At 40.5% G+C, this 15872-nt stretch overlaps 1 protein-coding gene across 2 annotated transcripts in view; it reads left to right on the plus strand.

Moving 5' to 3' along the window:
• SMOC2 (SPARC related modular calcium binding 2) overlaps positions 1 to 15872 on the plus strand; it is a 175496-nt gene that overhangs the window by 113226 nt on the left and 46398 nt on the right. For both annotated transcript variants that reach the window (XM_073335247.1, XM_073335246.1), the window contains exon 8: positions 10201 to 10387. In XM_073335247.1, coding sequence (XP_073191348.1) covers positions 10201 to 10387 — 187 coding nt within the window. The remainder of the gene's footprint in view (positions 1 to 10200; positions 10388 to 15872) is intronic.

Below are 15872 nucleotides of genomic sequence, written 5' to 3' on the forward strand. Positions count from 1 at the left end.
TCATGGGGAGTGTTGAGAAGCACTGTGCCTCAAAGGGAGACAGTGCCCCCCAGAGCTCCCTGTTTGTAATGTCCAACTCCTGGCTTCTCATGACAGCAGTCACGATGCCCGTTCCCCACAGATCTGAAGTCCCCTAGAGAGGAGTTAGGCGGCAAAGCACTCCGAATTTCCACTGCACCAGGGCCTTCAGCATGCCAGCATAGCCCCCAAAATGTGCAACTCTGGGCAGAAAGAGTATATAGGCAGAGTGTACATGTTGTGTGCTGAACCAATGCATCACTTAGATAGCCTCTGCCAGTGGTGGAACTCCAGCTACAAGCTGGAGCTGTCCTGCCTGCCACTTGGAGAGCCCATGGCAAAGGATGGAAATAAAAACACTGCCTGTCCTCCCCCAGGGCTCACTTTGGGGTGCCGGGGGATTTCTCTCTTTCATGTCAATGCGAGAAGTGAGTTGAGAGTGTAGGTTCTAGATTGTCCTGTCTGACAATCCAGTATATAATAAATTGAAACAATTATTATTTTAGTCCCGTCTTGCATGCTGAATCAGTAACTGACTGTCTGGAAGAGCTGTTGGCAATGTCCTTGGAAAGCCAGTAGTGGTTAGAAGATAAAATGTAGATGGAATGCTACCACCTTGGATTAGAACTAAGCACGAAGGCTGGAAAACATTGGGTAAGGCTGGGATCCTTAGCATTGTAGCGTGATGGCAGAAATGTGGCACCAGCTACAGTAAGTGGTGCTTCTAGGCACCTTTGAAATTAAAATAATTTAGGTGCCTAAAGTTAGGCCCCAAATCCATATTCAGGCACTTACGTGTCCTGATTTCCATTGATACTGGGTCCTAACAACTCCTTTTGTATTGAATGGAAGCTGTGGTTACTCAGCATTCCTGTAAGTTGAGTTGCTTGGGTAAGTGCCTAAATATGGCCTGTATTTTTTGGTAGAGCAATTCAAATAAATTCTCACCACCAGCTCACCTGGCAAAGAATTCCAGTTTCACAGGTTTGTGGAAAAACTGAAACAGTTGTCTTGAAAATGTTTTGAAAATGAAAGAGATTTTCCATTGACAGAAAACTCCGAAGTTTACTTGTCAATAGACTTGCAAAGTAAACATGGCTGTCTTGCACAACTTTGGTTAATGAAGGAGCCTTTAGATTGTTATGGGCAACTAAATGGCCAGCTAGCTATTGTGTTCGGAAAAAGTCAATCATTTTCAGTTGTAGTAGTTTTCCCAACTGGAAAGCTATACGGTTGCTCACTTTGGGAAAAGTTATACAACTATAACAAGCAACAGATAGAAGCCACCACCTCTCCTTTGTTATTTGTTCAATGGGATACTGGGTTTCACAAAATGAGGGAAATTTTGCTCTCACTTTTGCCCGTACAAGTCAATGGTGTGGGCAGAATTTGACTTTACTTACATACTGGGGTCCACAGAACTCATGATGTACAAGAGCACCAGGAGACTATAATTCCCTCCTTCCTTATCTTGGGTCTGATCTCACTGACTGAAGGGGATTGAAGACACTCATCTTCTCACAAGAAAGAACCCTTTGTGATGAGAGCTTTTCAACTACTTTGGATCACTATTGAGCCTGATGTCACATCATTGACCAATGGCCTAAAAGAATGTATTATCATTTTGATGATTATTTTATTTTGTATTTTGGTAGCACCCCAGGGTCCCGTTGTGCTGGTGATATGTAAATACACAGCCTTTGGATCCAAAAGTTTATAATCTAATTAATATTCATTCATTTCATCTGCTTTACCAAGAAAGCTTTCTTTAGTTTTCAATTTGTTCTTACAAAAAATCAAACAAAAAGAGATTTGGCAAAAATGAACTACTGTCTTTCATTTCTGAGATGTTATATGACAAGTTTGATCTCAGATCTTCAGGACATAAGACTTACTTTAATGCAAAATGGCTATTTGAAAGAGATCAGATTTATAAGCCAATTTATAAACACTTCCAAGTTTTCAACGATTGTATTAAATGATAATCTTCCAAACCATCAGAGCCAAGTTAGGCCACCCTCTAATGGGGTATATAGATCCCAGATGGATGAGGAAGCTGGCAGAGAGGCCTTGTGGGTAGGGCTAGCCCCACCATTCCTGCTCTATCAATCATATATGATAGGGAAGAGACCTTTAAAAGGGAGGACATTGCAGTCAGCGGGGGGTGTGGAGAAGCAGGATTGCCTTAAACAGCAGAATACAAGGGTGACTATTGACGCTATAGAGGGAACTCCCAGCCCGGAGACTTCTACCCTGACCCTATAGAGAGTGTAATGAAATCCCAAAATAAGCTGGACTGACTAAGCCTGACTCAAAAGCCCAGCCAGGGAGATTTCTTAAAACCTGCTATGTAAGTGCTGTATTGTTGGCAGTACTGTGGACTCCCCCACACTTTTGAGGAGGCCTGGGAAGAGGGTATCCTTGAATGTGTTGGGGTTTGTGACTTTCATTTTGATCTGCCATCTGGAGAGACTTAAGAAAGGCCCATGAAGGGCAGACCCCTCTTACAAGGAGTAAGGAATTGGGGGGTGTGCTGGAGCCACCCAGTGCAAATAACTGAGCATGATCAAGTTTTCCCACCATCTGGGGAAAGAACTGCAAGGGACTCTCTCACGTAGCCTTACTCTCACTGAGTAGTAGCTTATTTTGAGAGTGGTTCCATCATTTTCAGTGGGACTATTTACAGAATAAAGATTCACTCAACATAAATAAAGATGGCAGAATCTGGCTTTGATTTTTTTTTGTTTGGTTTAAGAAGAGAGTCAGTGTAATAGATAATTTGGTCTCTTACAAATTGTAATAACATACTACAGTGTGAAAACTTCCGGAAAAAATAGCAAGAAACCATACTTTTGAAGGGAAGTGCAGTTCATTAAAATTATTATTTAAATTAATGATAGCTGGTGATAGACAAACTTCAAATGTTTATCCTAACTTTATCCTAATATCTTTGATTTAGAAATAGAGCTGGAAATCTCTCAAAAACAGGGCTGTACATTAAATTTTACAGTGTTCCTAGTTCCCTCCATTTTGGAAACATTACAATAATAGCCTTTCTCACAGTATTTCTGATATTTCAACTTTTGGCTGAAATTTTGAATTACAGTTGCGTTCAAAAAAGAAAACAATAGGTTAGATGAACCCATTTTTATATCCCTATAGAGATGTGGGATTGGATTATGGACACATTTGCTTATTCTCATTTAAGATTTCTGTCTTAAGGGCCCCAAAAGTTTTGACCATGGGTAGTACAGGAATTTATATAACATGAAAATTTTGATTTGACCTACTGCCATTAAGTACACACACACACAAAGTTACACTGGCGATAAACATAGTTTATATAGGAAGTCACCCTGTGGGGGTGATTATGTGATGTCAACAAGAGGTTAATGTGGGTTATGAGTATCCTGCTTTTAGCACTTTGTGTAGGCTCAGTGCCTTTCCAGATGATCAGCCTTTATGTACTGCAATATCACTGCATATGAAACCGCATAGATAAATGACATCTGTATGTGATTTAGACCCCTTCATTCAGTGGAGTGAAGTAGTACATAAATTTGCCTTCAGGGCTGTGTTGAAGCCATAGTCCACAAGCATGCACATAAGTTCAAAAAGTACAAAATAGTGACCAAGTGTACATGGGAAATACCCTGCAGACACAAACAACAGGACCTTGAATGTTTGTTTCCCATGCGTTTTCATGAACAATAATGAGCATGGGTAGGAAAATATCCAACCTGATACAAGACTGGATGGATACACATTTGTGTTGAACCCCACAGCTGATGTCCCTTTGAACATGGATGTAAATCAAAACGTGGTGCCATATGAGTATTCACACTGTAATTCAGTCTTAGAATTTAGCTTGATTGTTTCATCTATTTGTCCATTTTTTAAAAAAGAAATGTCCTTCACAGTTGACATTTGATCCATGTACAAATACAAGGCCTGATCCTGAAAACACTTATGCATGTAGCTTTACTCACTTCAGGCCTGATCCAATGACCACTGAAGTTAATAGGAGCTATTCCACTGACTTCAATGTGTAATAGATTGTGCCCATGAGTAGTCCCCATTCAGTTATAAATAAAAGGTTTCAATGTAGTTCCAGTAAGGACTGTTCATGAGAAAAATTGTTCATTTATTGGCCGCATTGGGTTGCACTGAGTTCCACTGTAGGCAATTGTATTTTCACATGGTCATAAGGGTTGATGCAAGCAAATGCTTGCAGAATTGAAGCCATAATTCTTAGGAAGGAGGTGGTGCAAAATGTCCGTATCCTGGCCAAAGGTAGGTGGCTGCAAATTTTCCCTGCATAAAGGAACTCTGCACTGGCATGTAGTTGGCAGAGGCATGATAACCACCTCTTACACCAGCTGTCCCCTCCACCTCTGACACAGGAGACACATCAGGGGAGGGAAGGGGCATGCTGAGGGTAGGAGTGGGTTTTGGGGAATGGAGGTACACCTATCCTTCACTGATGTAAGATCATTTAGGGACCTTATCCTATTACCATAATTTAGGGCAACTCCTCAGCTGCTCTACCCTATGTCAAGGACACTGTTTTTGGGATATGCAACTGGCTGAGTTGCAGGGGGGAAATCTATACTTCTATCTTGAGGAGACATTTTCTGGAGTTAGGAATAACAGTTGAGGAAATTATCTGGAGTGAGAACCCTCTTTCTCTCCCAGATCAGCAATCCAGTCAATATAGATTCACCTTTAGGAGGACTATAGTTTGTATACAGAGCATATTGAATCCAGTTGCCCTCCTGAAGTGAACATTTTAATTAAAGATAGAAATAAGATCTGGAAGATTAAGGTATGAAATGGAAATGTTTCATTGAATTCAGGAATAACATGATAAAATCAAATTACATTGTAATCAGCTTCAGCAGTACATGTTAGCTCCATCAGTTCAGAGAAGATTAATTATAACTTAATAAGCCATTTTTTTGTCCCAGTCACAGCTGACTGCAATAGAGGCTACATTGGCATAAATGAGAAGATTACTTGGCCCATCATACGCAAAACTTCAGAAATATACTAGCATCAAATCAGATGTAACTAGATAAAGTGTACTAAAATGTTTAAACTAAATTAGGTTTAATGAACTGGAATATTTTGATTATTTTGGTACCATTTTGAGTAGCAGAATTTAGCTTTTATGCAATTTGATGAGACTATGTACTGAAAATTACCTGTGAATACATGACTTCTGTATATCCCCAGGGAAACACCAGAGAACTGCAAAACTCACTTTCTTGAATGCTAGACGTACTAATACTGCACTACTCAAGAGTGGTTAACATATATCACTTTGCAGGGCATTTTTGTTCATGGGTTTCTTGTTAGTGACTTTATGTGAAGCGCATTGAGCTTCAAGGCCCAATAAAAGATCCTTTTTCTCTGGAAACCAGCCCTGTCTAATTGTCCTTTCATGGCCCATTACAGTAAAGAGAAAGGGCGGGAGGGGGTATCAACTGAAAATAGAATTTCTTGATGTGGATTCCATTTATCATGTATATGTTGTTGGGGTCAAAGAAATTGAGAGGAAGTGTTTATGTAGCAGCAGGAAATGTAAAAGTAGCACACAGGCGCCTTTGTAATTTTCTGCAGATTTGACAACTCGTTTCTGCAGGAACACACTAAACTCGAGCATATGTGCATACAGCATGTCACGTTCAAGCAGAAGCAAACCATGCATGTTTGCAGCTGGGAGAACTCTGGTGGGAGAACATGGGGAGAACATGTTTGCCACTGTGAGAACTCTGGTGGGGTATGGTTCATCGCCAATGAAAACTTAGGAAGTGAAGGATTGAAATACCCAGTGTTACAAAGCTAACATGATGTGTTATGTAAACATCTAGATAATGCGGTGATAGGGACTTCAGAACTACTAAAGACTGATGGACAGATAAGCATTTCTCCAGGATTGATGCACTCAGAAATGATGCACTGCTCTTTTCCCATTTTAATATCTGAGCCTGCAAATATTTACTCATGTGAGTAATCCTTGCTTACATGAAATATCCTCATTGACTTCAAAGTGACTAACTCACTTGAAAAAAGGCTTTCCAGGATCAGGCTATGGAGATGTTTGCATGTGAATGCTGATTGCATTAATTTGACTGCATACTGCTTTTAGGTGTTTGAAATAAATAATTGGCAACAAGAACAGACCCATTTGACATTATCTGATTTATTTCCTTCTCCCTCCCCCGGTTTTTCTTCCAAAACAAAATTCTGGCAAAATCAACCTGCTTTTGGTAAAGCTTTCAGACTCAACACAACTACATATTCCAGAGGAATACAGTTCTGTCAAAGTGTCTTTGACTAGCTCCAATAATGATGCAAATATTTATATTGCTTTTGCTGTGGTATAGATTTTTTTGGTGATGTTCTTTTTATGACTTTCTGGCATCCATCTGTTGCAGGCCCTAATCCCAGTAGTTGTCAGATTGTTTGGACAAACCGTCAGGAGCTTTGTAAACTACTGACATTTATCACTGATCCTGCTAGCAAACTAAGGGTTGTTGACCATATTCCTCTGATACTATGACAAGAATTATTGGAAATAATGTTAATTATATGACAGAAGCCCTTAACCAGTCATGAGAATGGAGTGGAATCCTTCAAGTACTCCTGTTCTAATAGCTAGAGTAATTGAAGAATGAGTTTGGATGGGAAATGAACAGTTGCTTCAAAGAGGAAATTAAACTGAGGAGTAAAACTATGGTCTTGGGGAGAAGGATAATGGGTGAAAATTTCATGGTGCTATTGATTTCACTTCTGCAGCACTACATGGTGGGAGGACTGGTGGAATAGAAGGAATAATGGTGGCAACAAATTCCCTTGAGGTGTCAAAGCTACCCAACCAGCAGTGTTAGAATCTGTCTATGGGACAGTTGCTCCCCAAGTTGCTTGATGGCTGATCTGGCCTTGTGGCGGAATGTAGTCAGGCAGCTCGTAGCTTGGACTTGTCCGTCGGCTCTGCATGTCACTCATCCTTGAGTCTCTTCCAGAAACCCCACTCCTGAGCAAGGTCATTGTTCCCTGCGGGAATTGGGTTCCCGGGATCCTTTCTGAGCCTAGTTACTTCTGGTCCCTGGCACTGCTCCTCAGATCCGGCTGCAAGGTACTGATGGAGAGCTGATGCCCGGAGCCCCTCTCTGGGATGCAGTATCTCTCTGCCCTAAACGGGGGTTGGAGGGAGAGGGAAGGCTAGTTGCTGCCTTGGGCTGGGCTGCCCTGGCTACTGGGCTTCCTAGCAGTCTCTAGCAACCTCTCGTCTTGGGCAAACTTCCCCCACGCTGTGGTCAGCTTCACCCTTTTAAATTCCCCTTCTCTAAGTAGAGCATGCTCTTCAGGTGTGCTTAATTGGCACTGTCGGAGTGCAGGGCTGCTCCTTAAGCATGCTGTCAGTGGGTTGGTGGCTTGTCCCATCACGGGGAGACCAGCTCTTATATAAGCAGAGGAAATAATATTTCTAGGGCATTTGGTAAAGGAAACTGAACTAGGGCAGTAGATTTGAAATATGGTTTAGCTATCTAATAGAAACAGAAATGACACCACCAGAATCCTCCTCCCATGTAATAATAATATAATAATTACAAATTGTCCAACAAATCATTAAGAGCACTGACTGGTTGAGAAATAGGAGACAAAGGGTAGGAATAAATAGTCAGTTTTCACAGTGGAGAGAGGTAAATAGTGGTATCCCCCAATGATCTGTATTGGGACCTGTGCTGTTCAACATATTCATGAATGATCTGGAAAAGTGAGTGAACAATGAAGTGGCAAAGTTGGCAGATGATACAAAATTATTCAAGATAGTTAAGTCTAAAGCAGACTGGAAGGAGTTACACATGGATCTCAGAAAACTGGGTCACTGGGAAACAAAATGGCAGATGAAATTCAATGTTAAGTGCAAAGTACTGCATACTAGAAAAAAACAATACTAACTATATATGTACAATGATGGATTCTAAATTAATAGTTACCACCCAAGAAAGAGAACTTTGAGTCACTGTGAATAGTTCTATGAAAACTTCCACTCAATGTTCAGCAGTGGTCAAAAAGGCTAACAGTGTGTTAGGAACTATTAGGAAAAGGGTAGAAAATAAGACAGAAAATATCCAAATGCCAGTACATAAATCTGTGGTGCACCCACACCTTGAATAGTGTGTCCAGTTCTGGTCGCCAGATCTAAAAAAGGATATAGTGGAACTGGAAAAGGTTCAGAGAAGGACAACAAAGATGATCAAGAATATGGAAAATGGCCTCCATACAAGGAAAAAACTAAAACGCTTACCTACTACAAAGCTTTTAAACAGACCCTCCATCCACAGTATATAGATCCTCTAATTATGGTGTGGTGTTCAAGTTTCAAGATTTTAAAATCTTTTTAATATCATTTTATGTTAGTGCTTAGACCTAATAAAGGAAATGCAAAACTAATCAGGGCACCGGCAGCCTTCTGTTCTCCGGTTGACATGCTATACACATCTAAAGGGACCTTGACCACAGCACTAAAATAAACATCAGTGCTGTGCAATCAAATCAGCAGTTTTAGCTTTTCACATTTCCTGGAAACTATTCACAGTGATCTTGGAACATGGCCATCTCAAAGCTAGACTTGCCTGCTATTTAGGGTATCAAGGTGAGATATGAACAGAATTTACTGGTTTCTTTTTCACCATGCCAAAGTATAGCTTGATGATGTCTCTCAGTAGCAGGAGGACAGTGATGGAGCTAGAACAGCATTTTGAACCATAGGTGCCAACTTTCTCTAGACTGTGCCTCCAGTGATAAAGCATTTCATTCACACAATGGATGACGCTAGATGAGATTAGGTTGAAGCCATAACCCATTGTCGGCGGCTTGAAAATCCAGTCAAGGATTTAATTACAGCAGTCACAGGTTAAATTGTAAAAAATAGTGAAGTCTGCTATAGTTTCAAAAAAAGAGTTGTGCCCTTCAGTCCTAATTCACTTGAAAAAGGAAAATAATTTACTATGTATTACATTTCTGCTGCCACCTAGAATAGAGACTGGATATTTCACTGGACATGGATAGTTTAGGATTGTTAGAATTTCAATCTATTTTATCAGGAATTCCTATGATTGTAGTGCATTTACTATATATGTCATTAGTTTCTAACCTATTCATTGTGTTTCGTTTTTGTTCACTAGATTGACAGGAATATCACAGAACTAATACTTTATTAACCCTTTAAACATTGTGAGGTCATGCTCCCAAATACAGCATGATTTTAAAGCTCCTGGAGGACTGAATTGGTCAAGTTATTGGCAATGAGATATTTTAATTTCTCAAGTCTGAATCTGGACCAGTTTGGTATTGATCAAAAATTATCATCATCTAATGGCTCTGTAATGGCAAATGTGAAGTAAATTGGTGATATCAGTTCATTTCCTAATGAGCAGCTGTTCACAAACCAGACCCATCTTGGGCCCCCTTGTTCACAGTTGCAGCAGGAAGGCCAAGGACTGAATGGGCATGAAGACAGAGCTACCCTCATATTTCTCCAAAGTGTGGACCCTCCGGAGAAGAACTGTTGTTGGTGCAGTGTGGGAGGCTTTTACTGCCTCTGCTTCCTATGTGGATAACCAGAGGTCTTTGGTCTCCAGGGCTGCTAATACATCACTTTTCATCAACAAGAAAGAAAAAAAAATCTGAAATGTATTTTAAGTGTCTCTTTTCATTCCTTAGCCTAAAGCAAGGAGCAGAATATAAAAGTACAAAGAAGTGAATTCATGTACGTGGAATTTTAAAAATTGGATTCTGGCACATTTCCCATTGATCTGTATAAAGAAAGTTTTACCCACCTTCACTCCCCATCCCCGCAAAAAACATTCCAAAAAGTGGCAGTAATTGGGTATCTAAAAATTCCCCCTGGCAAAGGAAAATCCTAGGGTAGTGTAGAGCTGTCGTGGTTTGGGCTGTGGAGAGGGCATGCCGGGGTGAGAAGGGGCAAGGGAGAGTACATAATGCAGCTGAAATCTGAGTCCAGTAAATGTAAAGTATTATTGCAACAAGACTTATCAAAGTCCTTACATGTAATAGCACATAGCTAGGGGTTTATCTATCCATCACTCCATTGATCCTGAGAGTGCTTTCCATATCCTCGTCAACATTTCATCTATTTCTTTCTGACAGCATCGTCATGTGATCAAGAACTTCAGTCTGCACTGGAGGAAGCTAAACAACCCCAAAAAGACAATGTGTTCATTCCAGAGTGCGCTCAGGGTGGCCTTTACAAGCCCGTGCAATGTCATCCTTCCACAGGCTACTGCTGGTGTGTTCTTGTAGACACAGGACGTCCCATCCCTGGTACATCAACTAGGTAAGGCATTAGGAGTTATGATGTTTTCATACATCCCCAAATAGGCTTATGGGGCCAGAAGCTCAGCAGGTGTATATTGGCATAGCTCCAATGGCAATGGAAATAGACTGATGTACACCAGCTAAGGATCTGGCACTCTGGATTAAGAGCTGTCAGAGCATTAGACTAGGTGTCCAGCTGCTGACTCTGACTGCAATGTCGTGGGCAGCATGCGGGTATCTCCGATCTTCCCTTCCCCTATGTTCCTCTTAATTCATGCTGAGAAACTACAGGGTGGAAGCTAGGAAAGAGTCAGCACAGAGCAAGCCCCACTTTCTTGCAGTATGATGATGAAAGAGCCAGTTGACATTGTCTATGTAAGAAACCAAAACCAACATCAGAAATGTTTCTCCAGAAGTCCCCACAGCTATTTTCATCGGACAAGCTTCAATGGAACAATTGCCTTGAAACCACTAGACAGAGGAAATATCATTTTAGTATGTTATTAATAGAAGCTTGGAATTCACTCCTCTTAGCTGAGCCGAATACATGGTAAAGTGTTCTGAGCCACATTGAGCAGATACATTCAGGATGAATATCGGATTCCATAGGAAGTTATTTAGGCCACTTATTGAGGTTTGGCTCCTGCAGGAACACTACAGAAAGCTCATTTAAAACCAGGGCAATGTGTACAGCCTGATGGAAGCATTGACCTTTTCATGGCTTGGTCAAAAGTTATTTTTTGACCGTTACATAAGATGTGTGGAGAACAATGTTTAAGAAACTGATTGCTCCCTAAGAATGTAATGCAGTGCAATCTTTTGTCTTCTTGGAGCATTGATTTATTGACAGTGTATAGAATTGTTTTGATGTCTGTTTATGCAATAGACTAGACCACGCCTGCACTGTGCAGACACTTAGCTTACGTAGGAGGAACCTACGGTCACTGGCAGTCTCCTATTTCTTATCCCTTGCAAGCTACAGTCCTTAAACTGTCAAATTGAATTACCAAGATTGCCCTTAAACTGTATGATCAGCACTTCTGATGTACTACCTGTAAACATGTAGTCTGCTCAGAAACAGCCCTGCTCTTGGTCTCTCTCTCTCTTTGTTTCTTGTTAAAAAATCATTTTGCCTTGATCCACTTGTTGGTGACATTTCTGTTTTGTTTTAACTTTGGGGCCAGTGCAGTTTTCTTTGCCTCAGCTCATACGTACAATCCATTTCCGAGGACCTTCTTTATTGCTCTCTCCAGTCAGAAACTGAAGTTTCTACACAGCTTCAGGTTGGATTAACCAAACCTAATCTTTCCGGGATCTTTCTGCTAATGCTTCATGTGACTTCTGCTTCACAGGGTAGCCGTTACATTTTATTCATATTGCTTCCTTTCATATTATATTTTTCCTGTAGCCAAACATTTCATGCAAAGCTCTCCTCTCCCGACCCATTGGTACAAAATGTGCCTTTCATATCTTTGGATGTTGGTCCTATTGCCTCTCTGGAAAAGAACGGAAGAGCACTAGCAGAACTGACGGTTTGAGCGATGGGGATCCTTTTCCTCCATTAGTCTGGGGAGTCTTTAATGAAGTGAGCACTGTGCACAATCAGTAAGAGCTGGACAGTAGGCAGCTTTCTTTATTCCATGATTTTCTTTCTATAGATTGGAGTGGAGAGGGGGAGGGAAATCAATGTTCTTCTGACTCAGGAGCTCTTTCCTGAGGCATGCAACTGGATGGGTAGTAAGGACTTGTGAAAAATGGTGCATCTGATCTTCCCATCAAACCTTTCCATTGAAAATGCAAATCAGAGGAACAACTTATAAGAAAGAAAATAGAAATCCAAGACAAAGGGCTAATACCAAGGACAGTATGCAAGAAAGAAAAACACTCTTTGAAAATCTGTAGAGTTGTTAGTAGAGAATAACACAGAATACACTGGAGCTGGCAGTTGTTGGCATAGCAATTTGATGCTGTACTTGTTTGTGATATGAATACAAGAGTTTGTGAATGAGTGCTTCAGTGTTTCACTTCTAATGCACCTAGAGTACTTTGGTCACCACAGTAAATAATAGTCTCATTAAATCTGTCAGACAACATGAAGGGATGGAGTAAGTGCACGTTACCCCCAACGATTGGCTGCCCCCATCATTTTGAAGCCAAGGAATGACCAGTTGTCAATGAAAGCGTTCCAGAAAAGAGGTAGCATTGTTGAAATAAAACAAAGATGGTGGAATCAGTGGTGAAAAAAGTAGGTAAACTAACCTACCCTAAAATGCATGTTCTTCAAATGCAAATAAAGGGAGTTTATCCATTTCTCATTTACCCTTCACTATGTTAGTGGGTGGAATGGGAAATTAACAAAAGAAATTAAAGACAAGAGCTTCCTGGCAATAACATTAGTAAGTCTGCTGCAAAGAAATGCAAAGGACTCAGTGAGGCTGAACACGAAAAACTTGCTAGGACAAAACCTAAGACCAGTGGAAATGTCTCTGGTTTAAAAATTAATTAACCAAGTGGAAACAGGGTTTATAAACAAATAAACATTCCCTTAAAGTTCTTTCAACCCATTCACTAAAAAAATTGTGCTAATACTTGAAATGAAAGGAACTAACAAAAGACTGTAAGCAAATAGGAAACTGACTACACTATTACATTTTCTACATTGCGTTAAGTTCACATAAAAGAAAACAAATATCATAAACAGTGAAAAAAGGCCTTGACCCAGCAAACACTTACTTAAAGTTAAGCATGTGAGTAATAGAGTAGTGCATTTTAATTTATGACTTTTAACCTGGCAATGTCCCCTTTCCAATATAAACCTGTCATTCCATCCCTCTGCCACCCTGTTGTCCCCAGCTTCTGGTATTTAATATCTTCTTTCATTGGGTCTCAGTGCAGCTACTTTTCTGTCAGCTCAGCTGGGACATTTAGTGATAGATTGACAAAAGAAGGTGACAGTTTTATTGCCTTTTGGGGTTAAAATCAGACCTTTCATGCTACAGTATTTTAACACTTATTTTGCTTTATAGATTTAGATTATATACGATGTACTGCATTTGTATTTACCATAAACCTAAGCCAATAAGGCAAAAGTGCAGATGGCAGAGGAGAAAGTAGGCAAGGGGGAGGGAAGGGGAGGGAGGAAATGCAGAGTGGGCTATCAGATTAATCAGGGATCAGGCTAGTTGCCAGGTACTACATTAGCGTACACCACTCAGAGATTTCTCTTTCACTCTTTCCCTGGCTGATTGAAGAGGTCATCCATCAGATAGCTGAATTCTACCTTGCCATCAAAGCAGCTTCTATTCCTGTTGTTCAGAAAAAGGGCCTTTTTCACTCATAGGAGACACACTCACATGGGCATGAAATCGCATTGCACCTTCCTGGAGCAAATGCTTTATCTGATGGGCCACTAGACAATTCAATAAACTTTCATCAGACACTGTGAAAATAAATTAAGCACTGAAGGGGAAAAAATCCCTCACTGTTTCATCCTGTCCTGTAATGCAGAGTCAGAATGTTTGTGTGGTGTTCTCGCAGCTAGCAGAACTTCAGGATGTTGCAAAGTTTGTGATGCTTTTAAAATGAACAGTTTGTTGATGAAAATCAGATAAATGCATTTCAATTAGACCTTTTAAGATATGACTGGGTTTATATGGTCACTGGGAGCATGTGTAACGTGGGTATTTCTTATAAGTTGAGCAACCATATGTAGCATTAAATCTAAAATGTTAGAGAGGCAGAATGAGTGTGTGCAAGTATGGACGGGGAGGTAGAAGTGTTTTTTTTTCAAAGCCTTATTTAAAGGCACGCTTGTTTGTTTAGAATTTAAGCTTTCCCCTGACGTGCTGTAAATTCAGACGTTGCAGGTATGAACTAATGCATGAGAATCTGAAAGTATAATTCCCCAGAAATAGCCCTCATCTAGTTTCTCTGAGCTGAGTGAAATGTAAAAATTAAACATAGAGCACACAGTAAAAGATGAAAAGCATACTAGATTTTAAAAAGTAATTGTAATCTATGAGCTTATTAGTAATAGAATAATAGAATATTAGGGTTGGAAGAGACCTCAGGACGTCATCTAGTCCAACCCTCTGCTCAAAGCAGGACCAACACTAAATAAATCATCCCAGCCAGGGCTTTGTCAAGCCGGGCCTTAAAAACCTCTGAGGATGGAAATTCCACCACCTGCCTAGGTAACCCATTCCAGTGCTTCACCACCCTCCTAGTGAAACACTGTTTCCTAATATCCAACCTAGACCTCCCCCACTGCAACTTGAGACCATTGCTCCTTGTTCTGTCATCTGCCACCACTGAGAACAGCTAAACTCCATCCTCTTCAGAACCCCCCTTTCAGGTAGTTGAAGGCTGCTATCAAATCCTCCCGTCTACCTCCCTGCCATGCTTCTCTTCTGCAGGCTAATGATTTTTTTAAACTATGACCTTTAATCTTACCATGTCCCCTAAAATACAAAGTGAGATGGATGGGATATAAACTAACAAAATAATGGGATTTCTGAGTTAAGGCAAAGCAACCTGAATATTAACCTAGTTTTGCCTTGTCATTTCAACCTATGGCCTTGATCCTGAAAACACATAAACCTGCTGGCATTTACTCACATAAGTAATCCTATTGAAGTCAATGGGACTTTTCACATGTGTAATTGTGTCCAAGATTGAAGCCTATAACTATTGAGGACTTCAAACACGATGGAAAGATTTTACCAATTCTAGGTAACTTTTAAACAACTAGACTATAGTCAAACGAATCTAAAAAAGCGTTTGTGGGTTCAATTCAGAAAAGCAGCAAAAGGTTCTTTGATCACCAAATGGTGCTGAAAATCTACTGAGAACATGCAATGTTTCAGTACAGTAGAAACTACTAAAATGTCAACACGTGCCAGCTATTACACATGTACTAAAGGTGCCTCCCATATTGACTATGTTGAACCAATGAGGTGATCTTAGACACATGCAACTGCTATAAATGCTGATTCTTTTTTAAAAGAGCCTTTGTAATTCCTCCTCCATGTCCCAGCTGAAACAAAGAAGTGGAGAGGGACACAGAAATGAAAAGAAAGCAGCCATCTCTTGTCACACCTCACGTTTCTTGGATTGTCATTCGTGAAGGGGGACTAAATCTCATAGTAACTGCTAGTGAATCAGGTCTGACACTGCTACGTAATCCACAGCCAGCAGTGTGATCAAAGCCCCATTTTCCTACATTGTCTGTGAGCTTTCATTTGTTGGGATTCCAATGGCACTTCAAGAGTTAAAGACAGGTAAAAGGGAAGCAGAAAGAGATCCTCTTTTAAATAGAATTTAGATAAGTTTCTTATCCGCATTTTATGTTTAAAATGCGTAGGACTGGAAGGGAACTTGAGAGTTCTTCTAGTCCAGTCCCTGCACGCGTGGCAGGACTAAGTATTATCTAGACCATCCCTGACAGGTGTTTGTCTAACCTGCTCATAAAATCTCCAGTGATGGAGATTTCACAAACTCCCTGT

This window comes from Lepidochelys kempii, chromosome 3 (genome assembly GCF_965140265.1).
Source record: "Lepidochelys kempii isolate rLepKem1 chromosome 3, rLepKem1.hap2, whole genome shotgun sequence".
Lineage (NCBI taxonomy): Eukaryota > Metazoa > Chordata > Testudines > Cheloniidae > Lepidochelys > Lepidochelys kempii.